Source organism: Silurus meridionalis, chromosome 4 (assembly GCF_014805685.1).
Source record: "Silurus meridionalis isolate SWU-2019-XX chromosome 4, ASM1480568v1, whole genome shotgun sequence".
In the NCBI taxonomy this organism is placed as follows: Eukaryota; Metazoa; Chordata; class Actinopteri; order Siluriformes; family Siluridae; genus Silurus; species Silurus meridionalis.
The window spans coordinates 9,057,562-9,070,558 of NC_060887.1; the positions used below are offsets into that span (position 1 = coordinate 9,057,562).

The 12,997-nt window shown below is 40.0% G+C and overlaps 1 protein-coding gene across 2 annotated transcripts; it reads right to left on the reverse strand.

Annotated features, from left to right (window-relative positions):
* Nucleotides 1–495: 495 nt before the first annotated feature.
* Nucleotides 496–8,025, reverse strand: zgc:66448 (uncharacterized protein LOC327401 homolog). Of its 2 annotated transcripts, XM_046848113.1 has the most exons (3): nt 7,618–7,745; nt 7,368–7,467; nt 496–5,553 (listed from the first exon to the last, which is right to left on the reverse strand). In XM_046848113.1, exon 3 carries the CDS (start codon nt 5,417–5,419, stop codon nt 1,877–1,879), a length of 3,543 nt encoding a protein of 1,180 aa, XP_046704069.1. In that variant the 5' UTR covers nt 5,420–5,553; nt 7,368–7,467; nt 7,618–7,745; the 3' UTR covers nt 496–1,876. The 2 variants fall into 2 exon arrangements, with proteins under 2 accessions (XP_046704069.1, XP_046704068.1); XM_046848112.1 differs by lacking the exon at nt 7,368–7,467 and having other exon boundaries at nt 7,618–8,025.
* Between the last annotated feature and the right edge of the window lie 4,972 nt (nt 8,026–12,997).

The following is a 12,997-nucleotide window of genomic DNA, read 5'->3' on the forward strand; positions in this document are numbered from 1 at the left end:
TGTTTGCATACATCAAGACTCTCTTCTGTTCTGGCACCGAGCTGGTGGAATGAACGCCCCCCTAGATGTCCAAACAGCTGAGCCTCTGGCTTCATCTTCAAACAACGGGTAAAGAACCACCTCTTTTTGGAACACTTGAACAAACGCTGATTTTTTTTTTCCTGTTTGTTTAATGTATTTTGCAAAAAGTGCAATAATTCCTCCAGTTTTCGGCTGATGGTATCCCAAGTCTGTAACTAATGAACCAGTGTTGATGTATTAATCTATAGAGACTTCAAAGCACTTTTGTACATCACTTTGTATAAGAGCATCCACTAAATGCACTTTAGATTTCTTTATTACAAATCGGAAATTCAATTCAATTAGGCTTAGAATATAACACAAAAATGACATTGAGTAGTTAATATGAGCAACATATTAATTGAACGACTGTTAGCTAAAAAGGGTTTAATAGGTTCTGTATTCTAATCATAGACACTTAAAACATCAACATGATCAATTCCAAATCAGATTTATTGACTGTAAAACTACAGACGGAGGTAGACAGATAACTTTCAGTGATCTTACATGGAAAGGTCCTAGTAATATTTTTCCTCCTGTGTTTGCCATTGTAACTTACAAATACAGGTCTTACACAATAAAATCAGTTTACTGTTTCAGAGATTTGACACGAAATGCTGTACAGTTTAAACAAAATAAAAAAAAAAGAAAAACTGATGTGAACATACAAGTACACATAATGGCCCTTATTCATTAAAATTGCATGTGAAAAAACGTACGCAAATGTCCGATCATCTCTTGGCCGGGATGTGTACATTTGAGGACGACCTACAATGTGTGTCATCGATAACCAAAACATCGCGAGTGGTATAAACATTTTTTTGCACATTTATGTTGAAAAGGCAATAGAAACCTCTGTCCTGGCTGGATGTAGCGTCTCGGAAGGCGAAATATTCAAAGACACGTTAAATATGATTGTGCACTTTTAGAGCTCATTACGTTATACTTTGTATAAAGAGCCAAAAATGTCAGGCATGGTTTTATTAATTTCAGTAGTCAGTGTCTTAGTGTTTTTTATTTATTTATTTATTGTGCTTAAAAGTAAAATAAATGTGTTTTTGTTCAGGGTGAATACTTGGCTCATGTTTATAAATAAAGCTAATTCAATGTAACTTGATTTACTCTAAAAAGTAAACTTCGATTAACACTCCAGTAGGTAAGGTTGGAAAACTGTTTGGTATAATACCTGATTCTGACTTTGGTTTTTATTTAGACCAATTTCAGACAAAAGTTTAACCGGGCTTCAATGAACTTTTCATTTTCTTTAACTTTCCATTTATAGTGCCTGTTAAATCCTTTACATTTAACAGTTCAATTTCTCAAAACCTACACAAACTGGGTTTTCTGTTAAAAAAACAAAACAAAGTAACGTCTCGTGGAATGTAGTGGGACAGTTTCATGAATCAGGTGTGCAGGTGACAGTCTGCAATTGTTTCTATGCAACTTTGATGAATAAGCACGATGTGTCATTACAGGTTGCGAACATTAGCCTGGCTTGGGATAAGCATTAAACTTGCCTCGGATGGGAAAAGCATCGTCTAACATCTGAACACTGAAAGAGAAAATACAAATAAAAACTACAACATAGGTGATTCATTTGCTGCAAAGTGAAATAAACACAGTTAAGCATTTGAACCTGTTCATGTCGTTTTTCGTTAACTGCTTAAGTGCTGATGGTCACGTCACATCTCGTATGGTCAGAAAATGAGGTGAAATTCAGAATTGAGAAAATGAGTCAACAATCATCGTATACAACAGTCCAGTTGGCACAATAACAGCCAGGGTATAGAGTGACGTGCTTAAAAAAATAAAAATTTCAGACCTCACCTTGGACATGTTGCATATAGTGCACCTGTAATTCTACTTCTCCAGGTAAAGTGCAACCGCAGATCATGCAGCGAAACTGCTGATCTGCGGCAAACGAAATCTGACCGACAACTTTGCTTGGTTCTGTTTGCTGTACTACAGGAGTTGAGGACAAAGCCTGTGGTATTACTGGTCTCTCATTCACTATGGCTGTTGGAGTGAAAAAGATGTTCTGAGGTGCTGACCCTGGAAGTTGCCCTGCTACAGAACGGATGGGATGAGGACCTGGCAAAGAAAGAGGAGGTGCCAGAGGGAGCGGTGAGGTAATAAAAGGAGCAGCCTGATTAAGAAGGATTTGAGGGGCAGAAACTAGAGGGGATTGCTGCTGTGACCCCTGCTGCACCGGTCCATGTATTAGAGCTTGGGAAACAACTGGAGTGGTCTGGAAGCCAAACACTGCATTTCCGTTGCTATTGGAAAAAGGAGTCGTTCCGAACTGAACACTGACTGACCCTAATGGATTTGTTTGGGGCTGATGAAACTGCTGTTGCTGAAGAAGCTGCAATTGTTCAGGTTGCATCTGCTGCATCGTCTGCTGCAAAAGCTGAATTTGCTGCGAGGGCTGCAAGACCAGCTGCAATTGCTGATGCTGCTGTTGTGAAGATGTTGATATTATATGAAGCTGCGGGTGCTGAGCCCCTGTTTCATTCGTGGGCTTTTCTTGCGAGTTTACACTCTTAGGCCTTTCAAGAGGAGTTACAATATTTAAAGGGTTACCGCTTTTTTGAGCGGCGCAGTCATCTGCCGCTTCTGAATGTTGCTTTGTTTGTGTTGAAATTGATGCGCTGGCTAGAGTAGACGACGGTTGCGATTGTGGTTGCTCAAACGGGTTGGATTCTGTGTTAACCTGCTGTGTACCTGCTGCTGGTTTTAAGCTTAAAGTAATTACATTTTCCTTTCCTGATGAACCGAGTGCCAGATTAGTGTTTGGGGCTAAATCAGAGACTGGGCACTGTACTGACTGTTTTCCTTGAACATTTAACCCATGGTTGGGAGAATTCTGAGTGTTTGACACTGGTGAACCTGGCTTTGTATCCAATGACAAAGAACCCTCAGCAGTGCCTGGTGACTTTGGAGTTGATGACAGATGTTGCTGCACCTTTGCTTCACCCTTGGATGGGCCATCGGTCCCACCGCTAGTAGGGGCTGATGTGCTTGTTGATGTTGTTTCGCAGTTGGTTTGTGCTGTGCAGTTCTCTGGAAGCTGTTTGCGAGTTGCGCCACGCTTACCTGATGGGGCCACCACAGACCAGCCAGGACTCTGCTGTTGAGATACAATCTTGGAAAGTCCGCCCGGTTTGGGTAAGATAGGTTTGAGATGTGTTACTGTTTGCCACTGGTGCCTGAAATTACTAGCCTGTCCATCAGCTACCCATTTAGACTGCTGTAGCTGTGAGTGAATTTGAATTTGCCATTGTTGTTGCAACTGAAGAGGCATAAGAGTTTGCTCATTCTTATCGGAATCGAAAGCGTTCGACTCTTGGCCCAACAAGTTCTGCACCGAACCTTGCAAAAGCTGATTGTTAAAAGGCACCTGTTGCAGTTGCATTGCCCTGTCCACATTTCCTCCCATTCTTGAAACCCATCTACTACCTCTTCTGCCCCTTCCAACAGCACTTGTCCTCCCTCTTTGCGAACCAACAGGTGACGAGTTGGACTGGCTTGCCCCTTGACGTTTTCGTGCATGTATTTTCTGATGGACAAGGAGACTGCTGAGCCAGGGGAACGATTTATGACACTCTTGGCAGCGATGTGGCCTCTCCCCAGTGTGGGTGTTCAGATGGTCGCGAAGGAGATACGCTAAACCGAAACTCTTGTTGCAGATGTGACACTTGTGAGGCTTGTCTCCCGAGTGGCAAAGCATGTGGCGCTGCAGTTGACTCTCATCGCTGTAGCCCTTGCGACACTGTGTGCAGCGGAATGGTTTCTGTTGATGCAGTCTCTGGTGAGTCTTCATGTTCTGAAGAAATGCAAAGTCCTTTCCACAGTCAGGGCACTTGTATGGCTTTTTGCCAGAATGGATGATCAAGTGCTGCTGTAAATAGCTGCTGAATCGAAAGGACTTTTTACATACGTGGCACTGGTAGCCCCTGTTGTGAATGCGCATGTGAAGCTCTAGAACGGAACGGTAACGGAAGCTTTTGCCGCAGTCTTTGCACCTCAAAGGTTTTTTTTCTGACTGCTCTTCCCAGTCCCCATCTGCTGAAATGTTATCAGTGCTAGCTGAGCTTGCTACACTGAGAACCTCTCTCTTTAATGGAGTTGCTATAACCTGATGACTCAAGGCATGCGACTGTAGGGTAGATTCATCAAAGAACTGTAAACTACAACTGGGGCAGGAGTACACTTTGTAATTAGTTTTCCCGTTACTCAATTGTTCATATTCTGCCTCATGTGTCAATATATGGGCCCTTAAGTCAGCTGCTTTGTAAAAGAGCTGAGGACATAGTGGACAGTTGCGTTGGTGCTCTGTGTTTGTATTCGTGTTCTCCTTTCCTATAGATCCCAGACTGGTACCATTGGCCATTTCGGTATTTTCCACAACAGCTCCCTCGAAACCATCGGGACTCGTAAGTTTCTTGTGTTGGCGACAGTGTGCACGCATATTCTGTGCAAATGCAAATCTCTTCCCACATTCTGTGCACCGGTATGGCTTCTGGCCAGTGTGAAGGTACTGGTGCTGTTGCAAAAGGCTGCCATATTTGAAGGTCTTGCCACATATGCTGCATCGGTGTGGCCTTTCTTCAGTGTGTTTGCGCCGATGGTCGTCCATGAACGAGCGGTGTCTGAAGACCATGCCGCAATCAGGGCATTCGTAAGGTTTAAGGGCGGCATGGGAGCGCTGATGGATGTGCAGTGTAATGGCACACTGAAAGCCCTTGTTGCACTCGAGACACCTGTAGGGACACTCTAATGAATGGCTTTGCATGTGAGCATTGATGGACACTCTATATTGAAACTCCTTGCGGCACAAGGGGCAGCGGTAAGGCTTTTCCAGATTCTGCTGGCAGGCGTGAAGCTTGAATCGGATCAGAGATGCAAAACAGTCACCGCAATGATCGCATTCGAATATCTTTTCCTCCCTGAACTCTCTTAGTTGAGACCGTTTATAAGAGACGGCCGTTAGATCTGGCATACAGTTTTGTTTGTGCTCACTGCGGTGCTTGATGAGGCTGCTGCGATGCTGAAAGGTGAGGCCACATTCTTTGCAGGTCAGAGAAGCCTGCTCATTTTGATGCATGTGGAAGTGGCGATGAAGGTCGTATGTCTCTCGTCGAGTGAAACACTTCCCGCAGTCGCGGCAGTTCAGGCGGGTTTTCCGCTGCTTGTCAACAATGTCGGCCTCGTGGCACTCTTCCTCATCAACTGGCCCCCGATCATCTCCTTCCTCAGCTTCTTTGCTACCCAATTCAGCTTTAGGCTCTTCTTCTTCTTCTGAAATGTCCTCTCCATTTTCCTCTTCGCCCTCCTTAGAGTCACTGTCACCCTCCATGTCCACACTTCGATCTGTCAGTTCTTCCTCCTCATCTTGTGCTAAAACATCATCATGTCCTACAGTACTCCCAGTTTCTATGCCAAGATCTTCTGTTGTCTGCTCTTCTGGTGTTCCCTGATGAAGTTCATGCCCTGTGCAAAAAAACATAATGATATTTCTTTTCCTCAGGATGCCTGATGATCATGTATATCTGAATCATTCATTCACATAAACAAAGAAATATGTCTCACCTACACATGCATTTTGCAAAAAAGAGAAAAATGGATTTATCAATATATAAAAGGGTATATCGCACATACAGATTAATACGCCTTCACACAAAACAGATTTCTTTTGCAGCATCTCAATTGCTTGCAACTGTTTTTTTTTTTTACTGTTTGCATATTGCATGTGGTTTTCCTGTATAAAAAAAAAAAAAACTGCTTACTTAGTTTGCATCTGCTTAAATACTTTTTCTGACACTTAATAAGAAGATGCTGTTTCTTTTTTCTGCATTTACAGTCACCTCCAAAAATTCTGGGACTGCAAGGCCATTTTTTTCTTATATGCTCAGTACTTTTGGGTTTGAATTAAAACAATAGGAGATGATAAATCAGAATTGAATGCATTTATTCCCAGATGTGTTTAACAAGACATCTTTGGTGGTACAGCACCCAATCTATTGGTGTGTAAACGTATTGGAACAGACAGTTACCTACATTATTTTAAGCCTTTGATCATATACCCAAATGTCTTCAGTGTACAGCAAAATGGACTGGCATTGCTAATTGCTACCTACCTACTTACCAGTAATTCACTTGGCACAGTTCACTGTAAACAGACAGCAAAAATTTAATTAAATTAAGCCCCCACTGATTCTGCATTATGATGAGTTGAGTTACATTTTATAAATAAAAAAGGGGCATTTTTTCTATTCACATGTACATTACAGCACATTGAAATTCTTTCTTCACATATCCATATCTGTGTAAAGCTGCTTTGAGACAATGTTCATTGTTAAAAGCGCTATACAAATAAAAATGAATTGAATTGAATTGAATATCCCAGTGATGTTAAAAAGCTGGGGTCAGAGTGCACGGTCATGATATAGCGCCCCCTGGAGCACAAAGGGGTTAAGAACCTTGCTTGAGGGCTCAAGACTGCTTGAACCCCTGACCTTCCAATCGGTAATCCAGAGCCTTAAGCACTGAGATACCACTGAGGAGGACAATCCCCCAACGCCTCACTCTCATATTCATACACACTCTGAGCATTCAGAAAGTTTGTTTCTCCAAACATTTGACTGAAATACTTTGCCATGGTGTTCTTCACTAGTTGAAGTTCAATAGGAGTTGGGTGTGGTGACTGGGCAGACCATTCAATGAAAAGTAAACACTCCAGCCCACCTACTGTATATTATGTCATGTGATGCACACATTCGGTAATTAAAACCATCCGTGTGGAAACATAGCAAAAGCTCCGTTTGGTGTTTTGATGATTTATGTAATTGAAAACATCCAAAACTAATTTAAAACATTTACAAGTATATTTTGTCTTCATGCTCTATGTTGAGTCTGGTTTCACTAATAATGAACATAAATCATTTGCATAAAGCATCCATATTTGTCCATGCCCATGTTGATAAGAGTATTAACAACTCGTAAAGTATTAATCAAGGTACATATAGCTTAAAAATGTCCGATTAAGTTTGATTTGATCATGTGATTAAATATTTTAACCGACTGACAGCCTTATTTAAAATAAATGATAAGTCAAATGATTTTTGAATGTAACAAAAAATACATTTGGTCCATTTTCATGACCAATAATTATTAAGGAATAAATTAAATGAGAAGTTTGGTCCTTTTATAAAATAACTAATAATTATTAATGAACAATAATGGCTTTCAAAAATCCTGGGTATTGATATCGGTATGGATGATATCGGTGTATTATACTTGAATACCGGATCAGAAAGAGCACAAATGGTATCGCCCGTCCCTAAGCAGCATCCCTAGTGCTGTCCGATGTGTCCATGGTGCTGAACGAAGCAGTCCAGTCCAGTTCTGATTGTAAACAGGACAAACAACAGTCCAATTGCAAGAAGCTTTCTTTTTCATGTTTTAATATATTTGTGGACCGAGCATCAGTTCCTGAATTGCAATAAATCAACATATCAAACACAGTATGACTGCAGCAGGCGAACTCCTACTCACCTGTGCTTTCTTTCCCTGGGACTCTGCATGTCCTCGAATCCAGCTGTTCCTCTGACTCGGACCGAATGTGTCCAGGTTCCCCATCCCGGGAAACCTCATCCTCGGGTTCGGGAGCACGTGTCCCAGGCGCTGCTGAGTCACATTCACGGTTTGATTCTCCGTTTCGTGCAAAGCAACCATGATCGGCAGAACGGTTCAGTCCCTCTGCAGACTCCTGCACTTCCTTTGTATCGGCCTTGCCTTGAAATAAATCCTCCTCCGCCTCAGGAGCATCATCCGCACTACCCTGGGGTCCATCTTCCACTAAATCACTGTTGCTGCACGGCTTGTCAAGGCTTTCTTCAGGTTCAGGCCGTACAGCGGCCATATTCTACTGTAATCTACCCTGTCTCACTCGTCTGACGTCACTCAAACACCTCCCCAACCCCACCACAACCACCCCTCCTTCACAAGGTACGGTGGCCAGTCCCGCGACCGCCCCCTGCTGTCCTGGAGTACACGATGTTCGCCTGGCTGGCTGTGCGTTTCACCTTCACAATCTTGGGATTTAATAATGTTAGCGTTCTGACATTTGGATTTTTAAGATGTAGAATAGTAAATACCTGTTTGTATTGAATAAACAAACGCTTTTGTATTTTCCTTTGCAATGTCCAAGAACAGCTTCACATTTACAGGTTTTTGTCTTTAATCAGATGAAAATATGGCTAATAAATATACCATTTGTGTAATGTTGAAGATTAAGTTAGAGGTTTGTTCATGTTTATACAGAATTTTGTGGGGGAAAATGGAAAGGAAACAAAGTCAGGCACAGCAGCAATACATTCAAGGTTTCTTCAAGAAGACGAGTAGATGCAGTACAGTGCAGTTAAGAACAATTATTGTCTGTTCAGTTTTTTTTATTTATAAAAAGAGAGATGCACTGTCCTGGCACTTGTCCAGTGCCATTTTTATGTCATGCCACTTGTGTTGGGGCAAATGACTTTACCCATCGGCCTCCACTGACTGTTTCTTGGCCCCCCGTGCCTCCTCATTAAAAAAACTCCTATAATCACCCCTGGTTGTCTCCTACCTGAATCAAACCACCTCTTTATACTATAATTTTAACACTACTGCTATTGAAACCATCAATACTAAACACAAACACAGTTTAAATGTCCCCATTTGCACCCCGATGCCCATAATTACACCCTAAATGGTGTGTTTTTGTGCAAATTCTATAGGAAAGAAAACACAAAAGTATAAATGGTTTATTTAAAAAAAGCTTAACAACTGTTTCAAACTGTTTTGAACAACCTTTTCTCACGATGTCCAGCTTCTCTTAAAAAGTCCACCTTGAAAATGGTCTTGTAAGTGTATCTGTGACCAAATCAATTTCTTCTCCTCTGACAACTGTTGTGGAATGAAAAAAACAATGATTAAATTCACACTAAAATATTTTAGCTTGTGCGGTTTGCTAGCTCTGACTACTGCGCTCTCTGACCATGCAAATCAAAGCAAGTGAAATTGTTGATGTTGTTGTACGCCTGCTAGATGGCCCCATTGGTTACAGCAACAGCTTCATGAAGCTACAGGTGTACACAATATTGATTGAAGATTTTTTTTTTACCCTGGAAACATATGATGGCTAAAAAAAATGATTGGATAGAAACTCTAACATAAACATACACTCCTGGAAGCAGAGCAACTAAGAGAAAAGCTCCTGAATAAAATGAAAGAATAGACTATTGGGAATAACTGAAAACATATTCATGGAAAAAAGATATTAAAATATCTAAATATATTAAAAAGTCAGTGAACCGGCACTACTGAAGGTATTAGGAAAACAGTCAAGTTTTGATCTTCCCCTGGATGTCCGTACAGCGGAGTCCCTGGCTATCTTCAAACGACTGTTGAAGACATACCTCTTCCTGAAACACTTTAATAAACACTTTCCAAGTTTGCTTTGTAGAATTCAAGAGTTATATTTATTAGTTTAAATTTCACGTACCAGAGTAGATTTATTCATTGCTAGAGACTCAAAGCAATAATGATTTAATGATTTGGAGTTGGAGGCTTATTCTGGATTAAAGGAATACTGAACCAAAACGGCTACTACTCCATACTTCAACACCATGCAATTCCGTCTGGAATAACTCACCCCACATAAGACAATGAGCCGAAGCATGCAGGTGCATCTCGATAAATTCAGAATATCATTAAAAAGTTGATTTATTCTAAGTCAATATAAACAGTGAAACTCGTATATTATATAGATTCATTAAACACAGACTGATATATTTTATGTGTTTATTTCTTTTAGTTTTGTAATTATGGCTTACAGCTAATGAAAAACCAAAATTCAGTATCTCAGAAAATTTAAATATTGTGAAAAATTCATTGGAGACTCCTGGTGTCACATTCTAATCAGCTCATTTAAGCTGGAAGACGAGAGGAGAGGCACAGAATCCAAGGTGCTTGAAGTCCAGTGTAAAGTTTGCACAGTCAGTGGTGGTTTGGGGAGTCATGTCATCTGCTGGTGTTGGTCCACTGTGTTTTATCAAGTCCAAGGTCAGCACAGCCGTCTACTAGGAACTTTTAGAGCACTTCATGCTTCTCTCTGCTGACCAGCTTTTTGGAGATGCTGATTTCATTTTCCAGCAGGATTTGCCCATACTTGCAAAAGCACCAAAAGTTGGTTAAATAACCATGGTGTGGGTGTGTTTGACTGGCCAGCAAACTCACCAGACCTGAACCCTATAGAGAATCTAGAGACCAAAAAAATGCAGATAGAAACCTGGCCTTCCATACCACCTCAGCAGAGCCACAGACTGATCACCTCCATGCCATGCCGAATTGAGGCAGTAATTAAAGCAAAAGGAGCCCCTACCAAATATTGAGTACATATACAGTAAATTAGCATACTTTTCAGAAGGCCAACAATTCACTAAAAAAATTTTTTTTATTAGTCTTATGAAAAAAAATAAAAACATTGCCCATATATCATGTGTGATGAATCTATGTAATATACGCGTTTCACTTTTTGTATTGAATTACTAAAATAAATCCACTTTTTAATGATATTCTAATTTTACTGGGATGAACTGAATTGCAAGGTCAGAAAGAAAATCTCCAACCATTGTTTTACAAGAGGCGCGGCAAAGTATTTCAGCCGTTCAGAGAAACAAACTGTCCGAACGCCGAGTGTGTAAAGCTGTTATTCATGCTAAGGGAGGATTTTTCAATGAAAAAAAAACAGGAACATCTATACATTTATATATTTGTTTGGTCAAAGTAAAACATACCATTTAATTACCTGGTTTGTTGCAGAGAACATCGCTTCAATTATTTAAAATCATGGTAATCATGTTTGTTGGCAACCTCATGCTGGAAGAATGTAAAGAATTTAAAGAATTGAAACTTTTGACCCCCAGTAAATATTTTACACACAATGCAAACGTTCACACCGGATGACTTGTAAGGTATTTAATATAGCAGATAACAGTGTCTTTTAATATATATGTTCCTCTGAAACATTATTTCAATGTTTAAAATACAGTATATTGCTTTAAGGGACAAGCTACTTCAACTAGCTGACATCCCCTTTAATCCAGGTTTACATCCAGACATGTTGTTTTTTTTCTTCCCGGTAAAGATCTCTCTTATTTACACGACGGGGCTATAAATATACAAAATATATTCACCAATCTATTGAATCTACATTGCACTGCATGCAGAGAATATAGTAAAGTGGTTATTCTTTTTATTTCCTTTAAATCTAACAGTGCACTGTTTATAGAGCACTTAAAAGAACCAGCAAACAGTACAAATATCCTTCAACACCATGCAATTCCGTCTGGAATAACTCACCCCACATAAGACAATGAGCCGAAGCATGCAGGTGCATCTCGATAAATTCAGAATATCATTAAAAAGTTGATTTATTCTAAGTCAATATAAACAGTGAAACTCGTATATTATATAGATTCATTAAACACAGACTGATATATTTTATGTGTTTATTTCTTTTAGTTTTGTAATTATGGCTTACAGCTAATGAAAAACCAAAATTCAGTATCTCAGAAAATTTAAATATTGTGAAAAAATTCATTGGAGACTCCTGGTGTCACATTCTAATCAGCTCATTTAAGCTGGAAGACGAGAGGAGAGGCACAGAATCCAAGGTGCTTGAAGTCCAGTGTAAAGTTTGCACAGTCAGTGGTGGTTTGGGGAGTCATGTCATCTGCTGGTGTTGGTCCACTGTGTTTTATCAAGTCCAAGGTCAGCACAGCCGTCTACTAGGAACTTTTAGAGCACTTCATGCTTCTCTCTGCTGACCAGCTTTTTGGAGATGCTGATTTCATTTTCCAGCAGGATTTGCCCATACTTGCAAAAGCACCAAAAGTTGGTTAAATAACCATGGTGTGGGTGTGTTTGACTGGCCAGCAAACTCACCAGACCTGAACCCTATAGAGAATCTAGAGACCAAAAAAATGCAGATAGAAACCTGGCCTTCCATACCACCTCAGCAGAGCCACAGACTGATCACCTCCATGCCATGCCGAATTGAGGCAGTAATTAAAGCAAAAGGAGCCCCTACCAAATATTGAGTACATATACAGTAAATTAGCATACTTTTCAGAAGGCCAACAATTCACTAAAAAAATTTTTTTTATTAGTCTTATGAAAAAAAATAAAAACATTGCCCATATATCATGTGTGATGAATCTATGTAATATACGCGTTTCACTTTTTGTATTGAATTACTAAAATAAATCCACTTTTTAATGATATTCTAATTTTACTGGGATGAACTGAATTGCAAGGTCAGAAAGAAAATCTCCAACCATTGTTTTACAAGAGGCGCGGCAAAGTATTTCAGCCGTTCAGAGAAACAAACTGTCCGAACGCCGAGTGTGTAAAGCTGTTATTCATGCTAAGGGAGGATTTTTCAATGAAAAAAAAACAGGAACATCTATACATTTATATATTTGTTTGGTCAAAGTAAAACATACCATTTAATTACCTGGTTTGTTGCAGAGAACATCGCTTCAATTATTTAAAATCATGGTAATCATGTTTGTTGGCAACCTCATGCTGGAAGAATGTAAAGAATTTAAAGAATTGAAACTTTTGACCCCCAGTAAATATTTTACACACAATGCAAACGTTCACACCGGATGACTTGTAAGGTATTTAATATAGCAGATAACAGTGTCTTTTAATATATATGTTCCTCTGAAACATTATTTCAATGTTTAAAATACAGTATATTGCTTTAAGGGACAAGCTACTTCAACTAGCTGACATCCCCTTTAATCCAGGTTTACATCCAGACATGTTGTTTTTTTTCTTCCCGGTAAAGATCTCTCTTATTTACACGACGGGGCTATAAATATACAAA

What these genes read in the sequence shown, in the direction of transcription:
- zgc:66448 (XM_046848112.1), bottom strand. Translation starts at nt 7,984, where the DNA reads ATGGCCGCTGTACGGCCTGAACCTGAAGAAAGCCTTGACAAGCCGTGC. An exon ending in CCCAGGGAAAGAAAGCACAG is followed by an intron (nt 5,554 to 7,617) that starts GTGAGTAGGAGT and finishes TTTTTTGCACAG; the next exon opens with GGCATGAACTTCATCAGGGA.